Consider the following 15468-nt stretch of genomic DNA (forward strand, 5'->3'; position numbering starts at 1 on the left):
TCAGGTCAGGTCAATTTTTTTTTTTCATAGCTATACATTAAAGTCATGTTTTTTATTCTATCTATTAATTTATTCATGAGTACATTAATAATGCATTTTATACATACAACATTAAAATATTTAAGTATTAAAATTCACTTTTACATGTACCTTTTGGGGTGCATAAAATCGATGTAATACAACTACAAAGAGAAAAAAAAATTAAATTAATTATTAAAAATAAATTATTATAAAGAAAAGCTTTAGTAGTTAGGCCTAATGAAGTCTTTAAAAATGTAAAAAATAAATATGTAAATCTCTAAAAAATATTTTAACAAAACTGCTTCAATATTAGTCTCATCCTCAGAAATCACGCCCACAGACCATTGACTAAACGTCTGATGCATTTGGGACACAAAAGTGTAAACACTTCAGGAGAGTCAAAGTTGTCATCGGATTGGTTGAACGTATACCAGATTTCCGGGAGACATGTGTGTCGCGTTCTTTAATGTTCCACCTGAAAACAAAGATGATGTGCCGCTAAAACCCCCTCATGAAAGAAAAAAGCAGTAGTGTTTACAACTGTGACGACCAGCGCTTACCAGGATCAACTAAACGCTGCGTTTTCAAAAGAATGTGAAATGTTCGCAGCATAAAATCTTTAAAAAACATCCGAGAGTTTTACACACCGCTCTGTTATTGTGGCGACATTTGCACACACCAAAACGTGACGCTGAACGAAACAAACTGTGATTTGTTGTTTGATATGTCAATCAGACAGCCTCATGGGCGGGCCTTGGCCAAAGAAAGCTGCCATGAATTCCAGACCTTCAGCCGTCACCCATGGCTACGCGAGACTACTTAAATATGAAAAACTCATCTAACAACGCAAAGTTATGTGGTGCGTGAAGAGGGCATTTTTATTTATCAGACAATTGGACTTTCTAAGCACAAGGCAAGGAAGGTTCATGCCCTAAAATGTCATGGGGTGTGACTTCCTAAAAACTTTCAAGTTGTGATGTGTGTAACAAAATAACAAAAAAAGTGTAAATTTTTATACAAGATGTGTACTCACATGTATTCAAGGTATGCTCGCACCACATGCAATTTTCAGATGCTATAAACTGGTATATAAACTATATGAAACCAACATCAATTTAGAGTTTTTATATTATATAAGAATTGTAAATGTGTGTTAGAAACAAGACGTTAAATAATGTCATCATGGACAGGATAGAATGAGATACGTTGTACCTTTAAGTGCTTGACATCAGCTTCTGTTAAATTTGACCTAATGTGGGAACAGCATTAGGTCAGACAGAAATCCATCAAGACGAGTTTGTTTAAAGCTGTCCTGTTCCACCTACAAAAATTAGATGTTCTCGAAACTAACACACTTGAATCAAAGCTGGTAAAATATATTAGTGGGTCAGAAAAATCAATTTATTACGTTGATTCAATTTTCTCCTCGGGCCAAAATAACAAAGTAGGTCAATCAGTGTTAAACTGAGGAAAGTAAATGACTTCTGCCTCTTCACAACACTAAATGCATTTTATGTGGGTTGTTGTTGAAATTAAATTCTACATTGTGGGCTGTCATGAGAAGGTCAAAAATATTCATGTTGTCGCTTTATGCTTCTATTATGACTACCTAGACATGATCTTCACAAGAAAGTATAGAGGCGTTCCATCTCGTATGTCTGTTCCACCTCTGTTCTAAAAAATCAGCCCACACAAACCGGGGTACAACTAAGGTAGCACAGAGACAAGCTATGTTTGGAACATGTTTTCCTGTTGTGTACACTTCGACAATGGCGGCACATTTCTTTCAGTGTAATTATAAGGTAAAGATTACAGATTCTTGAAAGGTACCTTGTATACTACTGGATGTATGAAAGATAGCATTTACATGCTCCAAGTGTAAAAGCACATGAAATATTATATGAACACATTTCAACTTTATCTAGAGGGGTACATTTAACTATTACATATTTGTTACATTACTTATGCATATTAGGTGAAGATTAAAGGTTGTTTGAAGTCACAACTTTTGATAGACCTTGTTTTGAATCAAAACTCAAGAGTCAGATTCTGTCACTTTTTCACTTTCTTGATTTGATCCAGATTGAGATTTTTTTTTTCTTTTGAGTCACTCTATGGTGTCACAAGAGTTCAGGAGCGTTTTGTGTGTGTGTGTGTGTGTGCGCGCTGATGTTCCACCATTTCATATACCCAAACAGTGCAATGCTGACACTGTTGCTATCCAACAGATGTACAAAAATAAAAATAAATCCCATCACAATACATATAATTACATCATATTTCTGCATTAGCATTATGGAAAGAAGAAAGCAATATACTAATGAAACCCAAAAAGACAAACCTGTGGCCGTATGTATAAAGCCGCTCAGAGTAACATTTTAGTTCTAAGTGCGTCAAAATTCTAAGAATGACAATTTTACTCTTATTCCTAGACTTGAGGATAAGAGTGATTCATAAAGGTTCCTAAGTGTTAAGACTAGGTCTCAGCTCCTAAATTATTTAAAAGAGCTGAAGAGGTCTCCATCCTAAACTAATTAGAAGGAACAAGAGGGCAGCAAAGAGGAGACAAACACTTTTCAGCAAAGATATGACATTGAAGTTATATGATGATATGGAGTTGATAAAACCATACAAGCTTTTTTTTTTCTTTTAACTGACAAAGAGAGAAATTGTATAACCTCTTCCACTCAACAAGTCAATGCTCTAACTGCAGAAATTAAATTAGTAATTCATTATTTTATTTTATTTTTTACTGGAAAATTTGAACAATTGCATCATTGCACCGGTGATGGCACAGTAAGCAGGGTCTTACATATTGTGGCACTAACCCCACCAAACACAACAGTGGCCAAATGTGGCGTGTGGATTTTTATTTTTATGACCCCATATTTCACTTAAACCGTTAAAAAGAAAACAAAGGGAAAAAATTTAAGTAGCTAAAACTGGTCACTCAATGTTGCTAGATGACCTCTTAAAGCGGAGTTCACTGATCTATATTTATATTTATATAGATCAATAAACTCACTTTTATGAACTCTTGGGAGAGTCTCGGAATGTGAATAAGGTTTGTCCAAGAAATTGATTTTGTAGTCTCTAAAGGGATTGGAAATTCACTAAATCTAGTGACCAAATCACTCAATTGGAAACATTAACAGCACACGGACTACAACATAAGTTATTAACATTTCATTGGTCCTCTTGTTTTTACATGTGTTCATAATTTCTTTGTACGACAACATGACCAAAAATGATGACCGCACAATTTGGTATGTTTCATTGCATTATTATCACAAATAAACCAACTGACTCTAAGCAACTATGCAAAATGCTTACCAAATCTCTCTCTTTTTTTTTTTATTTTTTTTTTTTTATTGGCTACTACTATATGACAGTTTATTGACTTTCCAACTGACCACCAAACCATATTGCGAAAAAAAACAAACCACTTTTATGAGGATTGTGGATTTCCTGGAGTTGTTGGGAGCATTGATTGAACTTATGTTCACATCGCAGCTCGAACGGTAAACAAGGAGACATACCAATAGAAAACAATGCATCAGTAATAATTTGAGATAATTTTGCAAAATGCAAACCATTTCAAAAACACATTTAAATATATAATATTTAACTGTCTTAATTAAATGATTGTATTGTTGTTACATTAAATGATTGGTGTTGTCCTGCTGTGACTTTACATGAGCAGGCCGACTATTTGTTGATTCAGAGGTCGAGGTCGGCCATTTTGTGTTGACATCATTGTAACCTTTAGTTCACAACACTTAAGTGTCACCTCAGTCAACACTTAAGAATCAGACTTAGACTTTACTGAAAGTTGCTTTTAGCCTCTTTATAAAAGTCTCCTACTCTTAGAAACGTCTTAATTTTAACTAAGAATTTAAGACTATACTTAAAGAGTATTTCTGATAAGTTTTATACTTATGGGCCCTGATCTTCTTCACTTTACATTCTGATTTGTTTGCCCTCTTCACACATGCAGAAAAAGAAAACCCCTTTAAATACAGTTGTTGATAAATGTTCTACCAAGACAATTTTATTAAATATTTATAATATAGTTTCTGCCCTGATGCATGCAGTTTTAAGTATGAAATTTTTTGCCGAAAGATAAATGGCTTACGTGGATGAGGCCCTATGTAAACAACAATCAGTTAGGTCATAAACAGACAAAGTGCATCAATGAAACTGATAACAAATTAATGTCCAGTATGTGATGACATTATATATATGAATATAATGTGTATTTTGGTATTCATGGCATCAGAATCAATAAGCCTTAATTTAAGACGACAAATTAATCAGCAGAATATTAAGGCTGCAAAAAGTACAGAGGCACCAACTAAACCCAGACAAAAGCAATGAATCTGTTAGGGGGGAAAACATGTGCACTGAAATTCTTCCTTTTTTTCCACCACAGCCCAACAGATGCTCCTTCTGTGTCAGGGTATAAACGGCTCGAGGGAGAACGGACCAGTTCCCCCCAACTGGAGCCACAAACCAAGTTATCCAGGTGAGCAAGTCAGAAAGCGAATCACTCAGCAGTCGATGTTTCAAACCTGGCCGAGTGAATCTGAAGTGAATAAAGTACTGGATGGAGATTAAAAAGATCCAGTGATTTGGCTTGATTTTTAATTTCACTCATCCTTTCTACAACACTATTTTGTTACACATTATAGAACTACTACTTGTTGCATTGCCCAAAAATATTAAAAAAATCTACTTGTTGCAAATCCCCTTAATGTGATTCTTGAGGAACTAAAAAGAAACTACTAAAAAGGTAGAAATGTTAAATAATAATAATAAAACCTGCAACTATCCTGATGATAATTCTTTTGACTGCTCAAACTTAAAACAGGTGATTGTTATGTAAAAACTAGCATATGTAGGTCAGAGCTGTCCAGTAACAGTTAGCTTTACAGAACAGAAGTAAAAGTGATTATGACGCATTGAAAATGTGTCAAAATAAAAAAGTGACTTCTTCCTCCCTCTATGAATATTGAGCTCATAGTGTCTGCTTATGTATTTACGTCTCAATAGATAAATGCCCACAGATGCATACATGCCACATAAGAAGCAAATCACAGACTTCAGTAAAAACTATTTTATTATCATTGTCATTATGAATCTACAGGAATTCCAGAGTTTAAAAAAAAAAACTATATACAATACACACGAGCAAGTAACAAATATAGCATATGATTATTATAAACACCTTTTGTAAAAGACCAAATCAATGTGGAGCAGGAAAAAAAGCTTTTAATAGTATAAAACTTGTTCTGCGCAGTTAATTTTGATCGTTTTTCCACAGCAACAATTTTACAAGCAATCTTCATCACGACTCTAATGTAAACTCATGCTGACACACCAGCATGAAAGAACATCCTCTCGAAGTCTACTCCCTGTGCTCTGCTGCAAACAGGCCTGAGATGTAAAAATGTCCAGAGCAAAACAAATTCCAAAACTACAAGCCAGCCAAAATGCACAACCCAGCGGAAAAGTTCCTTGAATTCCAGAATCCACGTTACATATATTACATACTAATATAATAAATTGCAGTAGCAATAACAATGTAAGATTATAAACTGCCCCAGGGAATATTCACATATTAAATTCATGTTGTTTAACAGTATTATTCAACACTTTACCTTACTAATAAATCACCTAAAAGAGTAAGAACATGTAATTTATCATCAAAAACAATATCTGCTAAAATAAAGGCTAAAGGTAAAAATGTGTGCTAAAAACAGAAGTGTCTATTTCTCACACAAACATCAAAGTCTGTGTTAAACGAACTTTGAATAACGGACGTAGCCTATAAACATCAATCATGTTGACCGCTGTTTATTCACTCAATCCGATGGGTCAATTTAACCATTTTGTTTTATAAAAAAAATTTAAATCAGGGATTCTGATTAGATGATATTGTGTCTCAAGCGATGCAGTTAACTACTGCTGTCTCTGAATGTGAAAACACAGATACCGTCGTAGACTTTTAAAGAGGCTTCACAGAGATTTTGCGAGTGTTTTCTGCAGTTGGATGAAAAACAGGACGTGCGTTTGGACCAGAACTTACTGTATGCGTTTAGTACATGCGGGTGAAAAAAAAGAGGGAAACGTGTTCGCAAGAGGAAGAGATTATACTAAAGAAAAACAGACATATCGTCTCCTCCTTATGCTTTCTGACAGATGCTTAAAAACAGTCTCACCAGATGACAGAATAAACGACGATATATGGCATTAACTTAAAAGAGACGAGTTAAACTTTGAAGAGTGTGTCAGGATATGCAGAGCTTTTGTTACTTTTTATTCTTTTATTTTTGCAGCATTGCCTTGAAAAGAACGCGTGTGACCTAAAGGCTAAACGGCGGCCTGAGGTAAACCTGTGAACATTCGCAGGTTAACTTTAATTGATGCGTTCAAGCGGCCAAATAAGTTTCGACACTTTTAAAGAACAGTTTTTGAAATTATATTCAGTATGCTCGGAACATAATTAAGCACAACGCAGTTTATAAAAAAATAAATCAGCCGCACCACGTGTAATTAAGACATAATAACATCAAATTCGTGGGCATATAAACAACAAGTGTTTTGTACGAACTGCTGCTTTTGTGTGCTGCTGTCTTTCTGACTTAAAGCGTGACGGATATGAATACTTCAACAGCACAGAATGTGACATCAATTAATGCTTACAGAACGCGCGGCTCTACAAATATGGTTTAGTAATGCGGAGCTGTGCGTAAGAATGAGATTAATTCGTCAGTCAATCGCTGTCTGTCACTGGCATCTTTACAAGACTAAGCGCTCGTGTACCGCTGCTGTAATATTTATTCTACTTTCAGCTCGGCTTCCTCTTGACACTTAAACCATTAATATTGCACAATTCCGAAACGAAGTGGCTATTAACAGCGCTTTAAGAACCATTCATCAATATTTCTCTCAAGCACAATTAACACATTTATCGACATATAATCTACTAGATAATCGTTACTAAGGGCAGTTCGTCAGTATCCTACTACCGGCTATATACACATGTGACAGTCAAACCACGACGAGAACAAAGCAATTAGAATAAAGGTTAAAACAAAATTATAATAAATTCACGACATTCCAGATGTGAAATAAAGCCAGTATTCAAGCACAATGTCTCAATGTTCGTATATATAATCCCGGTGAAACAAACCCTTATGTACACTGGCCAGCAGGTCCACGGCACTGAAGAGATAACATGTTAGGGAGACAAAATATCGCTGAAAAAATAAAAATAAACAATAAATAAACAAAATGTGTCCGTGTGAATAAGCGCTCCAGATATGTTCTGTATAGACTAGGTTATGGCCGTGGGTTTAATACAGGGAAAGGCAACGAATGGACACTTTGCTTATGTCATGGAATAGCAAATTAGTTCTGAGTATTTTGAGGCTGGGCTAAAGAGACAACGTACGTAAGCCACTTTCTCTGGCCACGTGACCGTCTCGGTCTGGACGCGTCCATAAGGAAGGAGGAATTAAACACCGAATGCAACTCTATTTCTCAATCATAACGCTAAATCTGTGCTTTAAATTACATTTAAAACATCGAATTAGAAAACATTGCAGTTAATTATTAAAGTGTTACAGTGTGAATTAAAAATATTGACAATGAGTGAAGAAATACGAACTTAAGGGAAAATAACACACTCCCCTGTCCTCTAAAAATGGTATGGTCGCCAGCTCAAATTCCGAGAATTGAGCTCTCTTGATTCTTAGAACTGGGGTTCTTAGAAGTGGTGATGCAAGAAGTTTCTAGGAAAGCACTACCAGGTGATTTTTTTTACATTCTTTTCCTCTGGCGCGTTGTTGCCATTACTCACACATGTTCATTAGGCTGTTTTATTGGATTTTATGTTTAAATGTTTATCTCGGCTGATTTTTAGGGTGTTTTTGCGGACAGTGTTTATGTAGTGGGTCTGTCTTAGTGGAAATTCTTTTGACAGTTCAGGTCGTCCTGCATGAACCACACTGCTCTGTCAGTCCTCACTGCGGGATCGTTGGGTTGTAAATAGTATGTGCAGGCATCAGATGAGTGGAAATTCAGACGCGGTGCGCGGATTTTATTTCCCCCGCACAAGACAGCTTTCAAAGTTGTCTAAATAGCACATGGGGGTTATGATTATAAACCAGAGACTGTACATTGCGTGGTCAAATTCAAAGATAGAAGCGTTAACCGAGGCACCCGACGATTTCCCTCTGTTTATCTCAATGCATGTTTTAAAGCCCAGAGTTCGCTCGGAAACCGGAGTTTGCGCTCTCTCTCGCTCTTTCTCTAGACGTTTTGGTTTTGTTGTCCTGTGCCAGAAGCCGTGTACTCTGTGTTTTCAGTGCGTATATGCTGGTATAAATCACATCCCAAGCTCAGAGATGGTTTCTGATTTGGTTGTACAGTCGTTGAGCGTGTGTTTGTCATTTGTTTTTGTCTTTATTTATGTTTTTCTTCTGTAGTGCAGAGATCCATTGATGTCGCCAATGATATTGTCATTATTGTTTTTTTGGTAAAATTGCATGAAGTGTTACATTTTATAATATTTCAGCGAAATCTGCCAGTGTTTGGCAGTAGAGATGCAATAGAAAAGTTTGTATCGTTCTGCGGTAGCTGTCACTTGTAACAACAGCACGAGCGCAGCAGACCTGCACAAGTTTCACTACTCGTGTTTTCATTTTAAATGTGTGTGTATGTGTGTGTGTGTGTATAGCTATTGGTTACCTGTGTTTCATTTTGAAAAAGTTTAAAATTTCTCGCCAGAAATGCAGCATATTAGAAATATGTATGATAACCGACATTAGATTAAAAAAAACTATTAAAAATATTTATTCAAAGTGCTGCTCGGCAATGAGCGAGTGGCTCGTAAATCTCTGTCCGATGTTTGCGTGTTGTGGATCGGGCTCTATTCCTGGATTCTTAAAGCACATTTAATGGCTTTCAGTTACATAGCGTAAAAGTAGGCTTAAATAAGATTTAACGCTTAACAAGATGGAAAGTGAGAGCAAGAATGCCAGACAAAAAAGAAAAAGAAAAAAAAGAGCTCAACAGAGAGCGCGTGTGCTCTGCCATGTGATACTTTTCTATGTTCGTCAGAAGTTGAGGTTGTTTATACGCTCATAGTGATTTAAGATCGCCAAATGCCGGCGAAATTGCCAAATGTGACTTGATATGCGAGTTGCAGGTGTTTTCGGAGTCGTTTTGGGTCGCTGAACGTCAAAACGGTCTCTGGGTGACATCTCGTGGACGTAAAACTTTAGAATTCTTTTAGAACTGACGGAATAAAACTAGCTGTTCAGAACATGAAATCAAAGTGGCTACAAAAGTTCTTCGAGTCAGTAGAAAACATTTTCAGAGGGGTTCTGAAGAGCTGGTGTATTCAGGTGTTATGTTGGGTTTCTGAGTGTGTGTATGTGTGTGATTTGTATTTGTTTGTCCAGTGGTTAAAATCCCGATCCCTTTCGCGCTCATCTGCGCGTTTGCCTCCTCACACAAGAGCATTACAAGAGTCATAGGCTGATTAAGCTGCTTTGGCAACATGACAGCGCGCGGTCGGGGATATTGATGTTATGTAGGCTCAAATGGAAACAGAATCTCCAATACTGAATGTTCAACATGTGAGAAATGTTCGCCTAACTATTTAAAGGCGTCCAGTGAAACTATATTTGTGTCAAGGCGCCATATGTGGCTGGGAGAATCGTCTGAGGTGAATCGTTCATTATCTGTTTTTTAGGAAAGCAGAAAATGTTTTGTCACAAAACTAATCTATTAAAAATATAAACTCTTCTACAGTATTAACATATATCATTCTTTAGGATGTGTTTGTTGACTATTCCACTTAGTCTGTTATTGCACTCATTCCTCAATAGTGAAGTGTATCGGTCCACATTACTGCAATAAACAGCCTAACGACATTTTCCCATGACTCATTCTAGTTTATTCTCCACACATAAAAACTTTAAAATCGCAGGAAAAGAAGCAATTTTCTTAAGGCAAGAAATGTGTAAATGCACACATTTCAGTGAACTTGGTACATTATAAGATGGATATACCATTTCTGTGACTCTCTCGCAAAGTGCATAAAAGTTAATTACAACTGTGAAGTTGAAGGCTAATGCTGTCAGATAAAAGATCATTTGGTGGTGGTGGTGGTGGGAGGGGGGTGATTTTCAGACCTGACAGGATTGCACGTGGATGGACGTCAGTTCTCTTATTAAATATTTGCATCATTTGTCGCCACCTACCGGAGAGAGGGGGAAATTTGGCGGCATATTTGAGAGTTATACAAGTAATTGATTTTCAGATTAAAGGGATAGTTCACGCATAAATGATAAGTCTGTCATCATTTACTCACCATCGTGTTGTTTCAAACCCTAACGATTTTCTTTCTTCAGTGGAACATAAAAGGACATGTCAGGCAGAATGACAGCCTCAGTCACCATTCACTTTTATTGTATCCCAAAAAAAGTTGCAATAAAAGTGAATGGCGACTGAGGCTGTCATTCTCCATAACGTCTCCTTTTGTGTTCCTTTGTCAAAAGAAAAGCAGAGGAGGTACACTTTGACAAATGTTTGATGCATAACAGGATTAAAACTACATTCTTTATAGATGTTTTGACATGCCTTCCTAAAAAAAGCAAAAGAATAACAGCATTGCCTTTATTTCCGAAGTTTTTAAACAGCTAATATGAGCTTCAAAGATTTCTGTGATGTAAGAATAATACCCAACTTTTCTGATTTTAGCGCATGTTGTTCAGTGAGCACTGATTACATCATTCACGGTTCACTTTGTTTCCTAACAGATCTAGAAAAAATGGCTTGTGCAGCCGACAGCTGCATCCAATTCACGCGTCATGCAAGTGATGTTCTGCTCAACCTGAACCGACTGCGTTGCAGAGATATCCTTACAGATGTCACGATTCTGGTCAACAGACAACAGTTTCGAGCACACAAAACGGTCCTTATGGCATGCAGGTGCAACTGAAGACTATCTGGATATGTTGCATGCTTTGTTGTATTGGAAATATGTTCATTTGTGACCCCAAAAAGCTTACTAAAATCATAATTTCTCTACAGTGGGCTCTTCTACTCAATCTTTACTGATTCACACAAATGTAACCTGAACGCCATCAGTTTGGACCCGAAGGTGGACCCAGAGGGTTTCGCAATCCTTCTGGAGTTCATGTACACTTCACGTCTCACACTGAAGGAGAGCCTCATCATGGCCACCATGAACACAGCCATCTATTTACAGATGGACCACGTTGTTGACACCTGCCACAGATTCATAAAGTCCAGGTATATTTTCCTGCATTCATAAATTTAACCTAAGTCCTTAATTATACAACATGCTAAGTTAAAAGTGCTATACTTGAATGGCAGACAGCAGATGTTTTAAATTTGCTCCATATTTCCATGCAGTGACTCCTCCATCAAACTTCCCAGAGAGGACTTTCTGGTCAGCCCCCTGCTTTTACCTCAAGACGTTCACAGTTACAGACCCCATGAAGTGCTGGAAAACGTTCCTGGACGGGCAGCGGCTTTCAGAGATGGGAGACCCTATGGTGTCTGCATGTTTAACGGGGTCAACGCTCCTAACAGCTCGTACCTTTACAGCCAGTTTCCCATGCAAGGTTTTCCCTTCCCTCTTTGCAAGCTGACAGATACCAAAAACACATTCTCAGATTTCTCAAAGGGAGGCATCATCCATCACAAACACTGCTCGCCGGCTGATGGCAACAACCCCGTGCTGGCCGATTTCACCCGTAGCGCTGCCGGCGGGAGCTCAACTGCTTGCCATGCCAGTTCTTACTCGAGAGAGCTGGGAAGGGAGGAGGAAATGAAACGGGAAACTCTGGAGGGAGTGGTCCATTCGATTGGGATGAGCTCCAGAAAACACGGATTCACCAGCCTGGCCCAGGAGCAGCAGCAGAGGGAGGCTGGGAAAGAGCAAAGTTCCCTGGCAGAGGAGCATTTGAGCCACCAACACTACTCCATGGGAATATCCTCTAATGGACGCAAAACCTTGATGAGCAGTCCTCAGAGCCCCCTCAAATCAGATTGCCAGCCCAATTCCCCAACGGAATCGAGCAGCAGCAAAAACGCCGCCCTGGCACAGTCCTCGCAACCTCCAACCTCTCAAAGTACTCAAGACCCTAAAGCTCGTAACTGGAAGAAATATAAATTCATTGTTCTCAATCAGAGCTCCAAGGAGGAGGAGACCAGTCCTCGTGACCCTGGAATGCACTCCCCGCAGAAGCTGGGCTTGTCTGCCTTTCTTCACCACGTTGACACTGAACATCCCGACTCGAAGGCGACAACAAAGATCAGCGAGCAAGGCGAGGACTTCACAGTGCCTCAGGCCAGTCGCCTCAACAACATCATCAACAGGTGAGTTTTTCCGAAGGAAATCTGACTCTCTTAAACAGCCGAAAATGTGTCATCCTCTGTGTACAGAAACCAATTAGAAGATCTCGTTCCCTAATGAAATAAAGTTCAGAATTGCAGGGTTTTCAGTATTTTGTGGAACAGTTCTCCACCCACCACCTCCACAAAGCCAGATTGAATTTTTCTTCATCCATTCCAATCCTCTTAAAGCACACAGAGGATTTACCTCTTAGCAGGAATGTGTGAAATTCATTCAGTATCCTACAAAAAATTAGAATGAATTTCCCTGCAGACCTAAAATGTGGTGTTTTCCTCAGCAGAACTCTAGAGGGGTCGCAGAGGAACAGCGACAGCCACTCTTCTCTCTATATGAGCCGGCTAAAATGCTCGTCCTGTGGCTCTCAGTCTCCACAGCACTCTGACGTCTGTCCCAACACGTCCGCCTCGCGTCTGGCCGAGGAGATGTCTGAGATGCATTCGGAGTACTCCGATTCCAGTTGTGGTGAGAGACCTTTCTAAATAGCTTCCTAAAAACCTGTTTGCATCTTCCAAAACAAACCGAAAACCATTTCTCCTTTTGCCTCACAGAAAATGGAACATACTTCTGTAATGAATGCGACTCCAAGTTTGCAGAGGAGGAAGCCTTGAAACGCCACACGCTTCAGGTCCACAGTGACAAGCCATACAAATGTGACCGTTGCCAAGCAGCATTCCGCTACAAGGGAAACCTTGCCAGTCACAAAACCGTTCACACCGGTAAAAATAAACAACCGCTGCTCCAAATGTCATTTTTGGCTGCAGCCTTCGATGATTTGCTTAACCTCCTTTCATTTGTGCTGCAGGAGAGAAACCGTATAGATGCAATATCTGCGGGGCTCAGTTCAACAGACCAGCTAACCTCAAAACCCACACACGAATCCACTCAGGAGAAAAGCCATACAAGTGCGAGACATGCGGCGCTAGATTTGTTCAAGTGAGTACTTCGGGTTTCAGTCAATTGCACAGATATAGGAAAAGACATTTGTAAGACTAACATGACCTCTTTTCACAGGTTGCTCACCTTCGGGCTCACGTTCTGATTCATACCGGAGAGAAGCCATATCCATGCGAGATCTGTGGCACTCGTTTCCGCCATCTGCAGACGCTGAAAAGTCACCTGCGAATACACACGGGAGAAAAGCCCTATCATGTAAGCACATACAGAGTGAAAGCATAACTGTATCTGTAAAGTGCAAAAGTGTTCATCCTCACCCTAAACGCTGTTCTTGCATTTGCTTTTCAGTGTGAGAAATGCAACTTGCATTTTCGCCACAAGAGTCAGCTGCGGTTACACCTGCGGCAGAAGCACGGCGCAATCACCAATACCAAGATCCAGTATCGCATGTCCTCGACAGACCTACCGACCGACTTAACCAAGGCATGCTGAGAAGGCACTTAGGAGCATACCTGACCATGGCATTATATGACCTGACTTGTACAATCATTCTAAATTTTAGTGCCACACTGTGTTAATCGGACAAGAAAAAAAAAAAAAAAAAAAACACTGGCAAGAAAATGCCAGTCTAAACGGGTTTCCTCTACATTTGAACATAGAACCACAATTTGGTCTCTTGTAGTCACTTTATTGTTCATATTTACACACATATATAATATATATATTATATATATATTAATGTTGGGAGCGTTTTTACATTTTGAGTTACTAAAAAAAGCTTTATTTTGTTGGAAGAAGGATGGAATGTAAAACATTTAAATCCGGTTTTTGAAAATACAGTATTTTCTAACGAAAAACAAAAAAGGAAACAAAAAACTTTTCTGAAGGTATTGGGGATTTCAATTGAGGTTGGAATATTTTAAGTCAAACACATTTCCAGCAAAGCAAAGATTTGTGTGTCTATAGATACATATAATATATATGTACAGGTTACACTATGTTGGAATGACCTCTGTCTTGTAAGAGGAACTCCTAACTGTGACTATAGCATTGAATATCTTTCTTGGTTTTTGTCGTGTACTTTTGAGAATAATGGCTGCTCTCTCAAATGGAAAAAACATGCATGAGGTGGGTTGCCACTGATAAACTTTAAACATGTAGGCAACTGCATAAATATTGTGACATAAAGTGTAATTACTTTACATCAAGATTGCTCTCTGCTGGCAGAGCCGATCTGGAATTACATGGTGACATATGCATTCGAAAGTAATAATGATAATAATAATAATAATAATAATAAAAGAAAAAAAAGAAAAGGTACTGCTATGTTATGACCAAGGAGATATTTTGCTTCAGATGTATTTGTATAGAAACGTGACTTTTTATTTCTTTTGGCAAGTGAAGGTTTACAGTTTTGTTGTTGTTCTAGAAGCTACGTAAAAGGTTATACTATTGTCTTTTTCTTCTTCTTTTTGTCTGTGTATACACTGTGTACTCAAGGTGCCTTTCTCAATGGTGTCTGAATTTCTTTTCCTTCAGCCCAGCTCTACTAAGGTACAACTGAAGGGCAACCTGTGTCCTTTTTTCCCTTTTTGAGTGTGTAAACATGCGAGAATGTTTTTGTGTGACTGAGTGTGTGTGCATGTGTGCTTTATAAATGCTTTTCACACACTTCAAGAAAAAATGCAACTCATTGCGTGAGCTATACATCTTCAGGACTTGTTTTTGGGATTGGGCTTTTTTAAATAAAAAAAATGCATTAAGCTTACTGTAAAATATAGATGTATGAATGTAAAATAAAAGTATTGGATTTCTATGTCTAACATTTGTGTAAAGCCTCTTTATTCTAAAAAATAAACATTTTCTGGCATTCAACTGCTTTTCTGTCCAGCAAATTTCTTGTGTAAATGTTTTAACAATGCCTTAAGCAACTGGAACAAGATTCACAGGCATTAGACGAGCAGAAATGGAAAAGGTCGCTTTTAATATGTAGTCACCAGCAGCTTTAAAGTGATAGTTCACCCAAAAATGAAAATTATGTCATTAATGACTCACCTTCATGTTGTTCCAAACCGTAAGACCTCCATTCATCTTCA

The 15468-nt window shown here is 38.2% G+C and overlaps 1 protein-coding gene across 3 annotated transcripts; it reads left to right on the top strand.

Annotated features, from left to right (window-relative positions):
- The first annotated feature begins 4458 nt into the window (after positions 1-4458).
- LOC127959797 (B-cell lymphoma 6 protein homolog) lies at positions 4459-15195 on the top strand. 3 transcript variants are annotated; one of them, XM_052559182.1, is made up of 9 exons: positions 4459-4546; positions 10854-11025; positions 11128-11349; positions 11473-12441; positions 12759-12940; positions 13027-13194; positions 13281-13411; positions 13490-13627; positions 13721-15195. In XM_052559182.1, the coding sequence occupies exons 1-9, from the start codon at positions 4462-4464 to the stop codon at positions 13862-13864; spliced, it is 2211 nt and encodes a 736-aa protein (XP_052415142.1). In that variant the 5' UTR covers positions 4459-4461; the 3' UTR covers positions 13865-15195. The 3 variants fall into 3 exon arrangements, with proteins under 3 accessions (XP_052415142.1, XP_052415140.1, XP_052415141.1); XM_052559180.1 differs by lacking the exon at positions 4459-4546 and adding an exon at positions 7715-7835 and having other exon boundaries at positions 12756-12940; XM_052559181.1 differs by lacking the exon at positions 4459-4546 and adding an exon at positions 7715-7835.
- Positions 15196-15468: the final 273 nt, after the last annotated feature.

This window comes from Carassius gibelio, chromosome B6 (genome assembly GCF_023724105.1).
Source record: "Carassius gibelio isolate Cgi1373 ecotype wild population from Czech Republic chromosome B6, carGib1.2-hapl.c, whole genome shotgun sequence".
In the NCBI taxonomy this organism is placed as follows: domain Eukaryota; kingdom Metazoa; phylum Chordata; class Actinopteri; order Cypriniformes; family Cyprinidae; genus Carassius; species Carassius gibelio.

Bases quoted from the DNA above. Each gene is read 5' to 3' on its own strand.
- LOC127959797 (XM_052559182.1), top strand. From the start codon at position 4,462: ATGCTCCTTCTGTGTCAGGGTATAAACGGCTCGAGGGAGAACGGACCA. The intron at 11,350-11,472 runs GTATATTTTCCT...ATTTCCATGCAG, and splicing joins CACAGATTCATAAAGTCCAG to TGACTCCTCCATCAAACTTC. The intron at 13,195-13,280 runs GTAAAAATAAAC...TTTGTGCTGCAG, and splicing joins TCACAAAACCGTTCACACCG to GAGAGAAACCGTATAGATGC.